A 16,452-nucleotide genomic window follows, 5' to 3' on the forward strand; every position below is an offset into this window, starting at 1 on the left:
GCATTGCCAGATATGCTCTGCTCAACTCAGCTCTGCTCTGCCAGCTCTGCTTTGCTCAGCTCTGCTAAGCTCAGCACTGCCAGATCTGCTCTGCTCAGCTCTGCTCTGCTCTGCTCTTCCAGCTCTGCTCTGCTCAGCTCTGTTCTGCTCAGCTCTGTTATGCTCAGCTCTGCTAAGCTCAGCTCAGCTCAGCTAGCTCAGCTCTGCTAAGCTCTGCTCTGCTCAGCTCTGCTAACCAGCTGATCCATCGATCCAACATGGACGGCTAAGATCTTATTCACAAAAGCAAACTTAAGTAACTGTCATTCAATCCCTCTGTATTTCTGAATTAGCAATTAAGTCCCTAAAGTTTCCTGTGTAAATAATTGATGCATAGATGTGAAGACACATATGCAACAAAAAACATTCAGCCTTCCAAATTTTTATGGTAGAAAGATACATGTGTTATACAGATCCACATCGAATTTCAAGCCATTTGGGCAACGTTTACTATTTTTCAAAAATCTTAACTTCCAGTTATCCGAAACTGCCGAATCTGGTAGACTGTGGGAAACATCCATATCTCTTAAACCACTTGGAGTTTTTCACCCTACTTTTTTTTTAAATGAAACTAGACTCAAAGAGGTTTTCAACGGTATAAGTCTTGAATCTAGGAGATTTCTGAGATGAAACAATTTATTCTTTAAAGACAAGGCAATGCAGAAGCAGTAAGTTGTAGGTGTTCGAAATTTCTAACTTTCGATATTGTATTAAGAATTTTAAAGTTTTGGTGGAGAAATACACCATGTTGTGTCATGAAAATGCTACTGAAATATATATATATATATATATATATTTGAAAAATTTTGGAATTTTTCAAAAAGGATTTATGAGATTTAATTGTTACAATTCTTATAGGAAATGATTGTTTGGACTTTTAAAGGTTTGAAAAAAATGCTTGAGTGGAAAAACTCTTATATATATATATATATATTCCATAGCTTACATGAATATTTGAGAATTTACTTACAAGGGAAAAAGATTTCAAGTTTCATAGAGTGACTTTTAAGTCATTTGACTATTGAGATAAATTGTGAAAATGTATTATGTGGAATAATTGATTAATTTGAAGTGTGAATGACTATGTGAATTATTTGCGTGCTATTTACCTATAAGATTGAGAGTCTTTTGATTGGATAAGATATCCAATTAAATTGGGAGGTCCAATTGGGTAAATAGTGGAGAAGTTATAAGATGAGATTAAGCATATGATGAAAGTATAACTATTAGATATTAGTTAGATGAATTTCTAACTAGAGTTTATTTTGTCACATGGCAATCTAAACCACGTGCGCCACCAAAGGTTCGAGTGACGGCCGGCGTTAGTATGACTCTGAGCTCTACGTCATCGACCCTTGAGACAGGTGGGCTTTATTCTAACTCTATTATGGCAAGCTACCATGATAATGAGTTCAAATGCAAAATCTTATGAAAATGAAGCATGTTGAAGTATTATTGATGAGTATTATAAAAATTGTCAACTTGCCATATTTACTATTGATGAGAATGAAATGTGGTATGTTGCCTCTATGAAAGACATGACTATGGTCACGATGCAAGATATCGGCCTTTGACTGATTTATATGACAGTAAAGATTTTGTGCGCAGAGGTGATCGTGAGCCGTCTCTAGTCGGCTGATCACGGTGATTTGAAGGAGGCCTCCTTCTCTTCACCTAATATATATATGATATATGAGTTCTCATAGTTGGCACATACCCTGAATATATATTGTCTGCAGACTAATGATATTATTATGATGATGCAAATGAGTTTATGACAGAAAAACATGAATATATAAGTATTTTTAATCTCACTTAATCATGTTGATGCATTGAAAAGGGCAAGGTTGACATATAGCTCTAAGAGCAACATTTCAATTATTTCCGGCATGAGTCCACTGAGTGCTTTTTGGTACTCAGCCCTGCATATATTTCTAAATGTGCAGGTCTTGCTTGGCGCGAGGATGGGCAAAGGCTGTTGGAACTGTCAGTTGGCCGTGTCTTCCTATGTCTCAAACTTATCTTTATACGCTTTGACTCTATAAGTAACTGAACTCCCTGCTATATGTCTTCACACTCGCTGCATAACTCTGATGAAACTTTTATTCAATTTGCTTATGTCTGTAATATCCCATAAGGGAGAATACTTTTTAAAACCTTGCTAAGTCTCCAATTGCTTATTATGTTTCACCCGAGTATGGAAATATTTTGGTCTTAAAATCTTTCTTGAAAATGAGTAAAGTTTGCAAATGCTTCCGCTAAAATAAGATGTATTTCTATTTCTTTCACTATTACTTTTATTAGTTGTACGATGCTTGGTATACGCTATCACTGCTATATCGGGCTGCGACATATTTATTATTGAATGGCTAGGGTTCAATATTCAGTGTCTAGGGTTTAGTATTCCCTATTGTGGGAATTATCACTTTTAGCCTTTTTTCATAAAAACATAAGTTATATAGCCCCACTTTATAATACATAAGTTAAACAACCCTTTTTAACTTAAAAGACTAGAGTGCCCTTTGACTTTTCAATACTTTTATTTGATATTTTATATTCTATTTTTATTTAAACTTTATATATAAATAAAACAATTGAAAATCAATATTTTTGTTTTTCCATTCACGTCTGCAACTGTATAGGGTTGGGATTTGGCTTAAAAAACAAAAGAAACTTCACGTTTGGAACTTCACATCGCCGCCAGCCGCCCAGTCGCCGGCGTCCACTCCAGTCGCTGTTAGCCGCAGCCGCCAGCCGCAGAAACAACGCTGCCGTCCAGCAGCAGCAGTCGCGGCAAAGCAACAGCCACCGAAAGGCCGTCGCGTCGCCGCCATCAGCAGTAGTCGCGATACCGATCGCCGCCGTCTACGTTACTCATTGTCGTCGTCCAGTCTTCCACATCTCTCTCTATCTCGGGTCTCTCTCTACGAATTTAGTCGTCAATTCTGCTCGCTCTCTCTCTCTCTCTCTCCACCAATCCATGAACCACCATTAATGTCCATGTACGAAAATAGCTAAATGAAGCTATATCTTTCGTAGGGATCAAAAGAGATCTCAGATACATACTTGATTGAGTGAAAGTAACATAAATGAAGCCACCTTTTACTTAATTTTTTGGAAGAGAGTTGTTAGAGACATACTCCAAATTCATGCAAAGAAGGAAGAAAGAAAACTATGAAAAAAGCTTTCGTTTTTCCTCAAGAAACTGTTCAAATTTGTATAAAATAGAAGCAAATACTCCCTCTTAGTGCACTATTCTCGTAAGAATTTACAAAGGTACGTAAAAAATCTCTTTCTTGATGATATATTGAAAAACCTAGGGTTGTTCTTCAGTACTCGGTCATGTACTCGATCGAGTTCTTTTATTCTATAGGACTCACATGACGAATACATGATTTGCTAATAAAAAAAAGGGTTCTAGTATTTTATAAATGAAAGTATCTTCCCAAAAGCATGATTATAACGTAGTTAAACAAGGTTTATCGTAATAATATTAAAAAAAATAGGGTTTTTCTTCACTACTCGGTCGTGTACTCGATCAGATTCTTCATTACTTGATAGAAGCCACATGACGAATACATGATTTGCTAATAAAAAAAAAAGGGTTCTAGTATTTCAAAAATGAAAGTACCTTCCCAAAAGCATGATTATAAAGTACTTAAACAATGTTTATCGTGATAATATTGAAAAGATTTCGTGTTGCTCTTCACTACTCGGTGGTGTACACGATCGAGCTTTTGATTACTTGATGACAATTTGTTTAGTTTGATTTTGTGTTATGTTATGTTATGTTTAATTGTGTTTACTCTATGGTGTCACCAATCATTGGTAGACTGTCACTACTCGATCGAGTACTCCATTGAGTACACGATCATGTACTCCATCGAGTAGTTACTAGAAATTGTTTCTCCTATTTTTTTTATTCATTGATGCTAAATAGCTGTATTTTCTATCTAATTTAATTGCAGATGTCGTCGTGGCAACGTATTATTATACGACACAATGGTCGTTGGCATGGAACAGAGTATGTAAATGGAGATACTGTTGCCGTATTCATGGCAGTGGATCAGATCAGTCGTGATCGTCTTATGCATCAGATTAGGGATGCTATGTGTTGTTCGTCGAGTGCAGATTTATTGGTGTTTTACTTGACAGGAAACACTGATGGTGAAAGATTGAAGGTTTCTTTGCAGAGTGATACAAATTTATTTCGCTTACTTTATGAGCAAAAGGACAATCCATTAGTTTACGTCACCATTAGAGAGAAATATTTTTTACCCAATGTAAATGTGAACGTGGCAGGCACCAGCTCGGCCCCCCTACATGACACAACACCACATTCTGAATCAGGTGAGACAATGTGATTTTGTGTTGTGTTATGTTTAATTGTGTTTACTCGATGGTGTCACAAATCATTGGTGGACTGCCACTACTCAATGGTGTACTCAATCAAGTTCACCACTCGAGTACACGATCGAGTACTCCATCGAGTACACGACTGTGTGCTCCATCGAGTACACAATCGAGTACACGACCGTGTACTCCATCAAGTAGTTACTAGAAATTGTTTCTCTTGTTTTTTTATTCGTTGATGCTAAATAGTTGTATTTTCTATCTAATTTAATCACAGATACTCCAAACGAAGAGTCAGATGCTTCAGATGAAGATGAGGAAGTTAATTGTCGTGCTGATTTGCTTCAGAGTATGCAAACTAAAGATGGCGCTTGGATGCGTCAGCTACCACAGAATAACTTCTCGTCTGACGATCAAGCTAATCGAGAGGATCCTGATGGTGTAGAGCGTATAGAACGCAATTGGATTATTCCAGTTCCAGAATTTGATAGTGTGCCAACACTAGGATGGGAAGAAGTTCTTGCACCAGACATTGGAAGCCTTGTAAAGGGTGCCTTATTTCGGTCCAAGAATGAGTTGATTGTTGTAGTGGGAATCTATCACATAGAAAATCGAGTGGAATATGCCACCCAACGTTCTAGCAAGACACGTTTGGTATTCGTTTGCAAGCATAGCGAAGATTGTTCGTTTAAAATGCGTGCCAAGAGGGGTGAATAATGTGGAGGATTACAAATCTGACGTTGGATCATAGTTGCTATACGGACTTGGATCGAAGGGTTGCAAGACAGGTGACTGCAAAGGTTGCAGCTAGTTATTTTGCTCGTAGATTGGTTGACGAAGGGTGTGTTTTGAGGCTGAAGGAGATGATCGATGAGATGCTTCGATTACACGGGATTAAAATGATGTATAGCCTTGCTTTGCGAACGCGGAGCTTAGCTATAGACATGACAAATGGCGACTTCGAAAAGTCATATCAGAGAATCCCATCGTATCTATACTTGTTGAGGGAGCGTAACCCCGAGACTATATATAACTATCAAACGACTCATGAAGATGTGTTCCTCCATATGTTCGTTGCCATTGGTCAGTGTATTCGTGCATTTGAAAGCTCTCTACGGCCGATTATTGTAGTAGATGGGACCCATCTGAAGGGAAGAAACAGAGGCGTATTATTTGTTGTTGTCACGAAGGACGGGAATGAACAAATCTTTCCTCTTGCAATTGGTTTGGGTCCAATAGAGAATGATGAATCTTGGACATGGTTTCTCTCTAATCTACGCAGGTGCTACAATCCTCCTAAAGGTCTCATGATTGTGTCCGACCAGCATAAGAGTATCGAAAATGCTATTAGGTATGTCTATCCAAATGCAGCGCATGGATTGTGTTATCACCACTTGCATAAAAATTTGACACGAATTGGCAAGGAAGCATTAATCCACTTCAAGAATGCGGCATATGCTTATCGAGTTGAAGGTTTTGGAAAATTCTTTTCGGAGTTGGAGTTGCAAAGCCATAGCGCTCATACGAGACTTTCCCTTATTGGGGTTGAGAGGTGGGCTAGGTCGAGAAGTCCAGTACCTAGGTATAGTTTCATGACCTCTAATGCTGCTGAGACCTTGAATTCTCGTCTACTGTGGGCAAGACGGCTTCCAGTATCCTCATTGCTTGAGACTTTTCGCACTATTGTGGAAAAATGGTTTGATGAGAGACGGGCCAGCGCTATGTCCAGACAACATGAGTTGACAGAGCCGGCTTACAACAAGCTGGCGGTGCAAGTCGAACTCAGTCATCACTTAAGAGTGTATGAAACCACTACACATGTTTATAAGGTCGAAGAGGAAAAAAGAATTCACCAAGTTGACCTTGTGAGTCGTACATGCTAATGTCGTGAGTTAGATGAGGATAAGATTCCATGTCGTCACGCTGTTGCCGCTATTAGGTAAATTATCACTATTTCTTCATATTTTTATTTATTTAATATTATTATCCTTTGTGTGACATTAATATTTTTGTTACAGACGTGCCAGATTAAATGTGTATGATTTTGTTAGTGGCTATTTCAAAACAAGCAACTTAATCGAGACTTATGAAGCTCCTATTAGAGGTATCTCACATCCCGATGACTGGAATGTTCCTTCAAAGATCTCATCAATTGTCGTCCAACCTCCGGCTCACATCCGTCAATCCGGGCATCCGAGTATGAGTCGTGCTAGGACTGCATTTGAGGATGAGTCGATTAGAAGATGGAAATAGGTATGTGGAAGGTGTAAGGAAACTGGCCACAACAGGCGCGTTTGCACAGCCCCTACCCCAATAAGTGGCGTCAATTTGAATGAACCTCCAGAAGAATCAGACAGGGATAAAAGGCAAGAAAGACGTCGACGACCCAAGAAATGTAGTGTTTGTCGTAGTTCGGATCACAACAAATCAAAATGTATGAAGCGCACAGACGAAGACAATTGATGAGGCCTACATGCTTTCGACTATGTCACTCTTTTTATCCTCCTACTACAATCTTCCTTAACTACTTTTGTTATGATTTTAGTTGATGTAGGGTTTGATTAGCATATTGGATTGATGGTGTGTGGTTTTATAAATTTGTTTGTGGCATTTTACTGTAAGTCAGTCAACTACTCGATCGAGTACTCCATTGATGGTAAACAGATCACACCCTGTGTTATATAATAGCCAAATATACTTTCGTTGACGTTATAAACAAGGAATGTAGGTTGAAATCACATTAATTGATAAAAAAAATCACCATTGTTCTTCACTACTCGATCGAGTACTAGATGGTGAACGTCATCGAGTACACCATCAAGTAGTGAAGAACAATCTTCGATTTTGCTATTTCTCTCGTTATTTTTAATGATACGAAGCGTTTCGTCAATCTTAACTAACGTGTTTGTGCTCGTATCAATGAAAAATAAATATATTAAGTGTATTTAACTATTGCACTAGAGTAAATGATTGAATTGTAGAATATCTACTTCATAAGACATAGTGTGGACGTTTATGTTCAAACTTAGGATATGTGTCACGTGTTCAACGATTATCACACCCCGTGTTATATAATAGGCAATATACTCCCGTTGACGTTATAAACAAGGAATGTGGGTTGAAATCACAATAATTGATAAAAAAAAATCACCATTGTTCTTCACTACTCGGTCGAGTACTCGATGGTGAACGTCATCGAGTACTCCATCGAGTAGTGAAGAACAATATTCGATTTTGCTATTTCTCTCGTTATTTTTAATGATACGAAGCGTTTCGTCGATCTTAACTAACGTGTTTGTGCTCGTATCGGTGAAAAATAAATATATTAAGTGTATTTAACTATTGCACTAGAGTAAATGATTGAAGTGTAGAATATCTACTTCATAAGACATAGTGTGGACTTTTATGTTCAAACTTAGGATATGTGTCACGTGTTCAACGATTATCACACCCCGTGTTATATAATAGCCAAATATACTCCCGTTGACGTTATAAACAAGGAATGTGAGTTGAAATCACAATAATTAATAAAAAAATCACCATTGTTCTTCACTACTCGGTCGAGTACTCGATGGTGAATGCCATCGAGTACTCCATCGAGTAGTGAAGAACAATCTTCAATTTTGCTATTTCTCTCATTATTTTTAATGATACAATTTCTTGGACTTAACCTCTAAAGATTGCTAAAAGACAAAAAAAAAATGATAGCAAATTGAAATTAAAATAATTAACAATAAAATTAGTAATATTTGTGTATATATCACAAACTTACAAAGAAATAAGTAGTCAATAAGATCGTCTTAGTCGAGTCACACCACTTTTCAAACCTCTACGAGATTGGATCTTGTGTCTCATAAATAATATGTAGAGATCAATCACCTGCGAAACGAAATTATAATATAAGCTTATAGACCTTAATTTACTAAACGAATATGAAAAATTTAACTATTACCTCATAATCAAACTCCTTACTGAAGCTCTCTATATCGTCGAAAAATGCTTGTGGAAGGATGTGACCAAGGTCTTTGATTGTCACAGAAGAATCAGGACCCGAAGCTCTGAATTTTCTATAGGCATCTTTGATTCTCTTCATATCATTTGGAGTAATGGGGGCGAATGGGCTCCTCAATGCAGCAGAGGGTCTACTCACTCGTTGACCTAAACCAACATCATCTACATGCTCATCTGAAGTATCTCCAACTTCCTCCTCCTCTTCGTCAGCATGCTCATCACCCTGAAATAGATTCTCAAGCACCGGCTGCATTGGAGTAGTCAGTACATGAGATAGGGACTGATGAAACTGCTCTATAGGAGATGGAGAGCCATGTGGGTGCTCCACAGGAAAATGCTCTCCTGGAGATAGAGAGCCATGTGGGTGCTCTACAGGAGAAGTGGATCGATGTGGCAGTGACTGCTCTACACGAGAAGTGGAGTGATGCGAATGATGTACATGAGAAGTGGAGCGAACAGGAGATACGTGCCCCACTGATCTCCTAGGACTAAGAAGAATAGATTTATCACCTGTACAATCGAGCATCTTCTTTAGTCCACTGAGCACTCTACGAGCAATAAATCCATCATCGGACTCATCGTGCAACATCCTTGCCAATCTCTGGTCAATGTAGTCATGGCAATCCTTGCCCGAGTCTCGGCACGAAACTCCATGGTGACAACAAGTAAGTGTACTATCAATAACCGGCGAGTCCCTCATCTCAACTCTTGGAGAACTATCGCGTTCCCTCATCTCAACAACGGGAGAACTATGACGTTCATCCCTCAAAAGTGAACTACAGGGTCCTCCCCTCTGAACAGCCGGCGAAACCTGCCAACTATCTCTCTCAAGTGTTGGAGATCTCATTCTACGCCGCTTTGGAACATGAGTTGTATTCTTCTTCGGTGTAAGACGTAGAGGAGGCACGAATCTAACATGGAGCATATCTCCATTGTCTAGGCTACATGAGTATACCTCATCTAGCTCTTCAGGGGATGGCTGAAGCGACTCGTGCACAATAAGCTACACAATATAGAAAAAGATATAACACTATTTAGTATATAAAACACATTTATTGAAAAATAAATCAAAATGACATATACCTCTTTGTCGAAAAAATATGTGAAATCGCCAAGAGCTTTTCTAGTTGTCCACATCAAAGCACGAGGAAATTTAGGGACTGAGTTTCGTGTACCACAAGTAGAACCCAATGTGGGAATAGCTTCGTATGACCTAATCTGCAAAGCCAAGACTGGGCCGAAGAAGTGGTACGCTGGTTTCTCCAACATGTCACCCCGGGTTCCGGCCAAGCTCAAATAATGAAGTAACACCTGGTAGGTATAAGACCCCCATGGAAACCAATTCCACTCGTCCAAGTCCTCCACCAAAGTCCATGCCCATGTCTCAATAAACACATCGTCTTGACAAAGGAGAAATAAGTAATACATCAACAAGTTCCCCGCTTTAATATAATCTTCTGGATCCTTCCCAAGTTGTTTTGCTTTGAATTTCACCTTAAGAGTTGCAACTTTTGTGGGACGACCACCAAAATATCTGTAGAAGATACTAGTGGCCGGAATCTGGTGCTCAGCGTCGGGATCAAACTCACAAAACCCAAAGTGAAGTTCGGTAATTAGTGCGTAATCCGGTGCTGTAAAACGAATGATACGACTACCGACAACAAACCATGCTTGATGAGGAGGTATATCCCCTCCCTCAATCTGTCGAGATAATAAGTGATGCAGAGCATTGTTGGCGCTAGCGTATCTCTCGTGATCACTAAGACGTCCAATTGTTCCACCTTTGAATGTTTGTATAGTAGATTTGCCACCAACATTCTTCAATGTGGTTCGTATCTCTTCAAATATTGAAGTCCGTACATAGAGATTAATAGCACGAGTTTCATAAACCAAAGACGGTCTCTTCCACCTATAAGGTGCCTGCAATATCAAAATACAAAGATTTAGCATCAATAAACAAAAAATACAGAAGAATAAACATAAAAAAATATAACTCGACCGAGTACTCGGATCGACCGAGTACTCGACCAAGTACTCGGTTCGATCGAGTACTCGACCAAGTACTCGGTCGAGTTATGTTTTTTTTTTATGTTTATTCTTCTGTATTTTTTGTTTATTGATGCTAAATCTTTGTATTTTGATATTGCAGGCACCTTATAGGTGGAAAAGACCGTCTTTGATTTATAAAACTCGTGCTATTAATCTCTATGTACGGACTTCAATATTTGAAAAGATACGAACCACATTGAAGGATGTTGGTGGAAAATCTACTATACAAACATTCAAAGGTGGAACAATTGGGCGTCTTAGTGATCACGAGAGATACGCTAGCGCCAACAATGCTCTGCATCACTTATTATCTCGACAGATTGAGGGAGGGGATATACCTCCTCATCAAGCATGGTTTGTTGTCGGTAGTCGTATCATTCGTTTTACAGCACTGGATTACGCACTAATTACCGGACTTCACTTTGGGTTTTGTGAGTTTGATCCAGACGCTGAGCACCAGATTCCGGCCACTAGTATCTTCTACAGATATTTTGGTGGTCATCCCACAAAAGTTGCAACTCTTAAGGTGAAATTCAAAGCAAAACAACTTGGGAAGGATCCAGAAGATTATATTAAAGCAGGGAACTTGTTGATGTATTACTTATTTCTCATTTGTAGAGACGATGTATTTATTGAGACATGGGCATGGACTTTGGTGGAGGACTTGGACGAGTGGAATTGGTTTCCATAGGGGTCTTATACCTACCAGGTGTTACTTCATTGTTTGAGCTTGACCAGAACCCGGGGTGACGTGTTGGAGAAACCAGCGTACCACTTCTTCGGCCCAGTCTGGGCTTTGCAGATTTGGTCATACGAAGTTATTCCCACATTGGGTTCTACTTGTGGCACACGAAACTCAGTCCCTAAATTTCTTCGTGCTTTGATGTGGACAACTAGAAAAGCTCTTGACGATTTCACATATTTTTTCGACAAAGAGGTATATGTCATTTTGATTTATTTTTCAATAAATGTGTTTTATATACTAAATAGTGTTATATCTTTTCTATATTGTGTAGCTTATTGTGCACAAGTCTCTTCAGCCATCCCCTGAAGAGCTAGAGGAGGTATACTACATGAGCCTAGACAATGGAGATATGCTCCATGTTAGATTCGTGTCTCCTCTACGTCTTGCATTGAAGAAGAAGACAACTCATGTTCCAAAGCAGCGTAGAATGAGATCTCCAACACTTGAAAGGGATAGTAGGCAGGTTTCGCCGGTTGTTCAGAGGGGAGGACCCCGTAGTTCACCTTTGAGGGAGGAACGTCATAGTTCTCCCGTTGTTGAGATGAGGGAACGCCATAGTTCTCCGAGAGTTGAGATGAGGGACTCGCCGGTTATTGATAGTACACTTACTTGTTGTCACCATGGAGTTTCGTGCCGAGACTCGGGCAAGGATTGCCATGACTACATTGACCAGAGATTGGCAAGGATGTTGCACGATGAGTCCGATGATGGATTTATTGCTCGAATAGCTCGTAGAGTGCTCAGTGGACTGAAGAAGATGCTCGATTGTACAGGTGACAAATCTATTCGTCTTAGTCCTAGGAGATCAGTGGGGCATGTATCTCCTGTTCGCTCCACTTCTCATGTACATCATTCGCATCACTCCACTTCTCGTGTAGAGCAGCCACTGCCACATCGATCCACTTCTCCTGAGAGCAAGTAACCTAAACAAAAGCCTTAAATCAAATTAAACCCAATGCCAACTACTTGATGGTGTACACGGCTGAGTACTCGATCGAATACTCCACCGAATACTCGATCCGATATCGTGCACTATTTCAACGTACCATCGTGTTGTCATGAATTCCAACATTATCAAACATACTTCATTTCAAACCAACAATCAAGCATACAACAATGGTCGTTCAAAAAACAAACATCAAATTCTAAACCATACACCTTCTAATTATATACATATTTCTAAATAAAAATATGAATTCAATAGCAAATTTCTAGTTTTCGTACCGGTGATTGAGGTTGTGTTTCCTCATCATGGGGATGGTCGGAATCCGTTTCGCTCATTTCAACGAAGTTAACGGCGGCGGCGCAGCTTCGAGCCCTAGTTCGTGATTAAATTGGGCAGCTTCGACGGCTGGGCTGAGCTTCGAGCCCTAGTTCGCGATTAAATCGGCGGACAAGGGCCGGGCTTTGAGCCCTAGTTCGCGTCAGGTCGGGGGCTGACGGCGTCCGGCGCGCGACGGCGGGGCAAAAAACGGCATGAAGAAATCGCACTGCTTGATAAAATCGCGCGGCGTGAAGGAAGAAGAAGGAGGTCGCGATGGTGATGATGTAGCTGGGCTTCAACGGCGATGGGCGGAGCTGCGGCGACAGCGACGAGCGGAGCTAGGCGGTGACGACGAGCAGAGATGAAGAACAACAGTTTCTTCTATTACATCGACGTCGGGCGGAGGCGGTAGCGTCAGTTTTGGAGAGGAAAGTATTTTTTTGAATTTGTATTTTGTGGGACCAAAATAACTAAGGGTACTATAGTAATTTAAGTGAAAAAGGGTTATGTAACTTATGTATTAAAAAGTAGGGCTATACAACTTGTGTTTTAATGAGATAGGGCTATAAAAAGATTTGTCTCTTCCCTATTTAGGGTTTAGAATTCCGTGTTTAGGTTTAAAAAATATTAAATGATGGTTAATACTTATATTCACATAAATATACATTTAAGCATAAAAATGTATATCTTATATAAAATAAAAGTAAATATTGTCATTTGGGTTTATTATTGAATGGTTAGGGTTTAGTATTTAGTGTTTAGGGTTTAATATTCCCTATCTAGGGTTTAGTATTCAGTGTTTAGGGTTTACAAAATATTGAATGATAGATAATACTTATATTCACATAAGTATACATTTATGCACAGTAATGTATATATTAGGATAAATAAAAGTGAATATTTCCATTTGGGTTTAGTATTCATTATTTAGGGTTTAATATTCAAGGGTTATGTTTTAGTATTCAAGGTTTAGGGTTTAGTATTTAGTGTTTTGGGTTTAGTATTCTGTATTCAGTGTTTAGGTTTTAAAAATATTGAATGATGTGTAATACATATATTCACATAAGTATACATTTAAGTATGGAAATGTATATCTTAGGATAAATGAAAGTGAGTATTTCCATTAGGGAGTAAATATTTTCATTTGGGTTTATTATTGAATGGCTAGGGTTTAGTATTCCGTGTTTAGGTTTAAAAAATATTGAATGATGGTTAATACTTATTTTTAGGTTTAAAAATATTACATTTCTTTATAATAATAATAATTACTTTTTATTATAACAATAATTACTTTTTAGTACAACAATAATTACAATAAATATAATATTTTTGAAACATTACATTTCTCCATATCAATTATTACTTTTTATTATATCAATGATTATTTTTAATAAACATAATAATAATATTATCATTTGATCAAATAATTATTATCGTAAGAAAAAATAATTATTGATATGTATAATATTTTATATTGAATGAAGGTAAATATTTATATTACCATAAGTATACACTTGTGCGACTAAATGTATATCTTATGCTTATTAAAAGTAAATACTCCTATTAGGTTCAGTGTTCAGGTTTTAGGGTTTAGTTTACAGGGTTTAGGGTTTAGAGGTTAGTTTATAGGATTTAGGGTTTTAAAAATATAATACTTTATATTAAATGAAGATAAATACTTATATTTACAAATGTATATATTTGTGCGAATAAATGTATATGTTATGCTATTAAAAGTAGCATTTACTATAAGCAAATGTAATAATTTAGGACGACCGATCAAATGGGCGCGGATCCGGGTCAGGGTTGAGACGCGGGCCGACCCGGCCGCATGGGATGCGGGTGCCTCACCCAAGTCCACCTCTTGAATTAAAAGGTCCAACTGAAATAAAGCCAAGGCCGAAACCTAAATTCCTTTAAAATTGGTCCACTGATTGATGGCCCAAAACTAAATAAATAAGAAGGCCCAAACAAAGAATTAAATCAAGCCCAACACTCCAGCCCAAACCTAACCCTCCTTCCTCTCACTCACAGCTGAGCCTCCCCCTCCCCCCATTTCGTATCTCTCTCTCTCTCGCTAAGCCCCGTCGCGGTGGCTTTCCTTCCGGCGAGAAGCCGCCGGTCGGGTCCCCTCTCGACCTCTATTTCTCCCTTCTACATTCTCTCTCACACACAAAACATGCACGCACTCTAAACACTACCGCCGCCTCGGTCCCTTTTCCGGCGAATCTGCGCCTGACCAGCAGCACCGCTCCCCTCCTTCCTTGGCAACGACGATCGTCGCAGGTGGAGCCACGGCCACCGTTGCTCGCCCTCAACCCTAGATCCTTACCTCTCCTCCTCTTTCAATTTCCGACGACCACCGCAGGAGCCATGGCCACCGCCCTCACTCTCCTCTCTTCCCGCCGGACGGACAACAACAGTTAGGCAGTCGTTGGCCGCCCCTTTGATTCCCAGTGAGCAGCAGCGACTTCCGCCGCCGCCGTCGCCACCTTCTACTGCCCCGACTCACACATTCACAGAACCCAACAACCAACATACTCTCATCCCAATTCAATTCAAACTTTTAAATAAAAATCTTATTCTATTTATTCAAACATGTATGAACTTCATATGTATTTGAGAAATAACATGAATACATACATATCTTGTATTGAGTTGATTTCATTCGTGATTCAGTAAGATGAGACACAAGCATGATCTAATTAAACTAAAACACGTTGGAGTTCAAAATGATAACCTTGGATGAAATGGGTGTTCGTTTGCTGAGGAGAATGATCTTGATGTATGAGTTGTAGTGATTTAGCCCTTGAATCTTGGTTCTGGCTCATGGGAGTGAAACGTGAGAATTTACTCAAGTATTTGTGGAATGAAAGAATTGAGATGAAAATATGGATACATAGATAAGTGTGGTGGGATGGAAGCATGGTACATGTTGGCTGAAAAGTAGGAAAAAGATGTGCACAGCAAGTGATGTGCATTCCCATTGGAAGAAAATAATTAAAATTTTAATAAAAATAAAAAATCCAAAAATATTAGCTCGTGAACATGTTCGTCAAGTGAATTAACTTGAAAAATATAAATTATTAGTATATAGTACAACTTATATTTATCCACTAAAATTGATAATAATTGTATTAAATCTCTAATTAATTTTGTTTGTTATAAGAAAATAATTAATATATTTATTATTTTGAATAAATTAATTTATTTTTAAAATAAAATAATTAATATTTTTGAATATAAATATAAATTTAGAAAGTTCGTATAGGCTCGATTAGACTCGTGAGCCTTAAAGTATTCGGTAAGTAAAGTTCGGGATTCGATTCGATACTAAATAAACAAAACTTGAGCACACCACTATTCGGTTCGGCTCGGTTCGATTATACCCCTAGAGGTAGGGGTAGGAGGTGACATGAGACTTGGTCAAAACTCTTTGTTTTTTTTTTTTTTTTTTTTTTTCAGTAATAGAGCTGTAATCAAAATGCTCATGTAGATGTTCAAATGCTTAATTTAAATAAATATGCAATGCATAAGAATTTAAGTAATTAAATTTACAAATAGTACTTTTTTGCAAATTATTTTGTTGAAATTAAATAAATCATTTTTTTTTCGGCGTGAATCATCTAATTCTAGGTTCAAAACTACTCTAAACATAGTTAGGGAAAACGGGGTGTTACACTTATGCGATGACGATTAATAAAAATTAAGGTCAATCCCTGTCTCATGTTGGATTGTACTTGAAGAAACTTATTTTTAGTCATGGGCAATTGTATGTGGCTGTATCAAGTGTTACGAGTCGTCGAAGTCTAAAAATTTTAATATGTGGAAAAGATGATGAAGATTGTACATATACTCAAAATGTTGTGTATAAGGAGGTCTTCCAAAATTTATAATATACTCCATTCGTCCGCGATATCGTTTCCACTTCTATTTATAGTTGTAGGGTCCATATAACACTTTATTCTTTTACCTTATATTTTCACCTTTA

General features: G+C 38.3%; 3 protein-coding genes across 3 annotated transcripts; 2 read left to right on the forward strand and 1 right to left on the reverse strand.

Moving 5' to 3' along the window:
- The first annotated feature begins 5,108 nt into the window (after window positions 1-5,108).
- LOC131016677 (uncharacterized) lies at window positions 5,109-6,645 on the forward strand. Its single transcript, XM_057945416.1, has 2 exons — window positions 5,109-6,193; window positions 6,411-6,645. The coding sequence occupies exons 1-2, from the start codon at window positions 5,109-5,111 to the stop codon at window positions 6,643-6,645; spliced, it is 1,320 nt and encodes a 439-aa protein (XP_057801399.1).
- A 1,449-nt stretch (window positions 6,646-8,094) lies between these two features.
- On the reverse strand, window positions 8,095-15,421 carry LOC131006532 (uncharacterized). The gene is made up of 4 exons (XM_057933685.1): window positions 15,202-15,421; window positions 9,487-10,323; window positions 8,345-9,406; window positions 8,095-8,271 (listed from the first exon to the last, which is right to left on the reverse strand). The coding sequence occupies exons 2-4, from the start codon at window positions 9,829-9,831 to the stop codon at window positions 8,179-8,181; spliced, it is 1,500 nt and encodes a 499-aa protein (XP_057789668.1). The 5' UTR covers window positions 9,832-10,323; window positions 15,202-15,421; the 3' UTR covers window positions 8,095-8,178.
- On the forward strand, window positions 10,556-12,120 carry LOC131006535 (uncharacterized). Its single transcript, XM_057933689.1, has 2 exons — window positions 10,556-11,389; window positions 11,469-12,120. The coding sequence occupies exons 1-2, from the start codon at window positions 11,336-11,338 to the stop codon at window positions 12,117-12,119; spliced, it is 705 nt and encodes a 234-aa protein (XP_057789672.1). The 5' UTR covers window positions 10,556-11,335; the 3' UTR covers window position 12,120.
- Window positions 15,422-16,452: the final 1,031 nt, after the last annotated feature.

The sequence above is a fragment of the Salvia miltiorrhiza genome, chromosome 1 (assembly GCF_028751815.1).
Source record: "Salvia miltiorrhiza cultivar Shanhuang (shh) chromosome 1, IMPLAD_Smil_shh, whole genome shotgun sequence".
Lineage (NCBI taxonomy): Eukaryota > Viridiplantae > Streptophyta > Magnoliopsida > Lamiales > Lamiaceae > Salvia > Salvia miltiorrhiza.

Excerpts from the sequence above, each read along its gene's own strand:
- LOC131016677 (XM_057945416.1), top strand. The coding sequence starts at position 5,109 with ATGTGGAGGATTACAAATCTGACGTTGGATCATAGTTGCTATACGGAC. Across the intron at positions 6,194-6,410 it reads CTCAGTCATCACTTAAGAGT|ACGTGCCAGATTAAATGTGT; the intron begins GTATGAAACCAC and ends TTTTTGTTACAG.
- LOC131006532 (XM_057933685.1), bottom strand. The coding sequence starts at position 9,831 with ATGTATTACTTATTTCTCCTTTGTCAAGACGATGTGTTTATTGAGACA. Across the intron at positions 9,407-9,486 it reads CATATTTTTTCGACAAAGAG|CTTATTGTGCACGAGTCGCT; the intron begins GTATATGTCATT and ends TATATTGTGTAG. Across the intron at positions 8,272-8,344 it reads GTAAGGAGTTTGATTATGAG|GTGATTGATCTCTACATATT; the intron begins GTAATAGTTAAA and ends TTCGTTTCGCAG.
- LOC131006535 (XM_057933689.1), top strand. The coding sequence starts at position 11,336 with ATGTGGACAACTAGAAAAGCTCTTGACGATTTCACATATTTTTTCGAC. Across the intron at positions 11,390-11,468 it reads CATATTTTTTCGACAAAGAG|CTTATTGTGCACAAGTCTCT; the intron begins GTATATGTCATT and ends TATATTGTGTAG.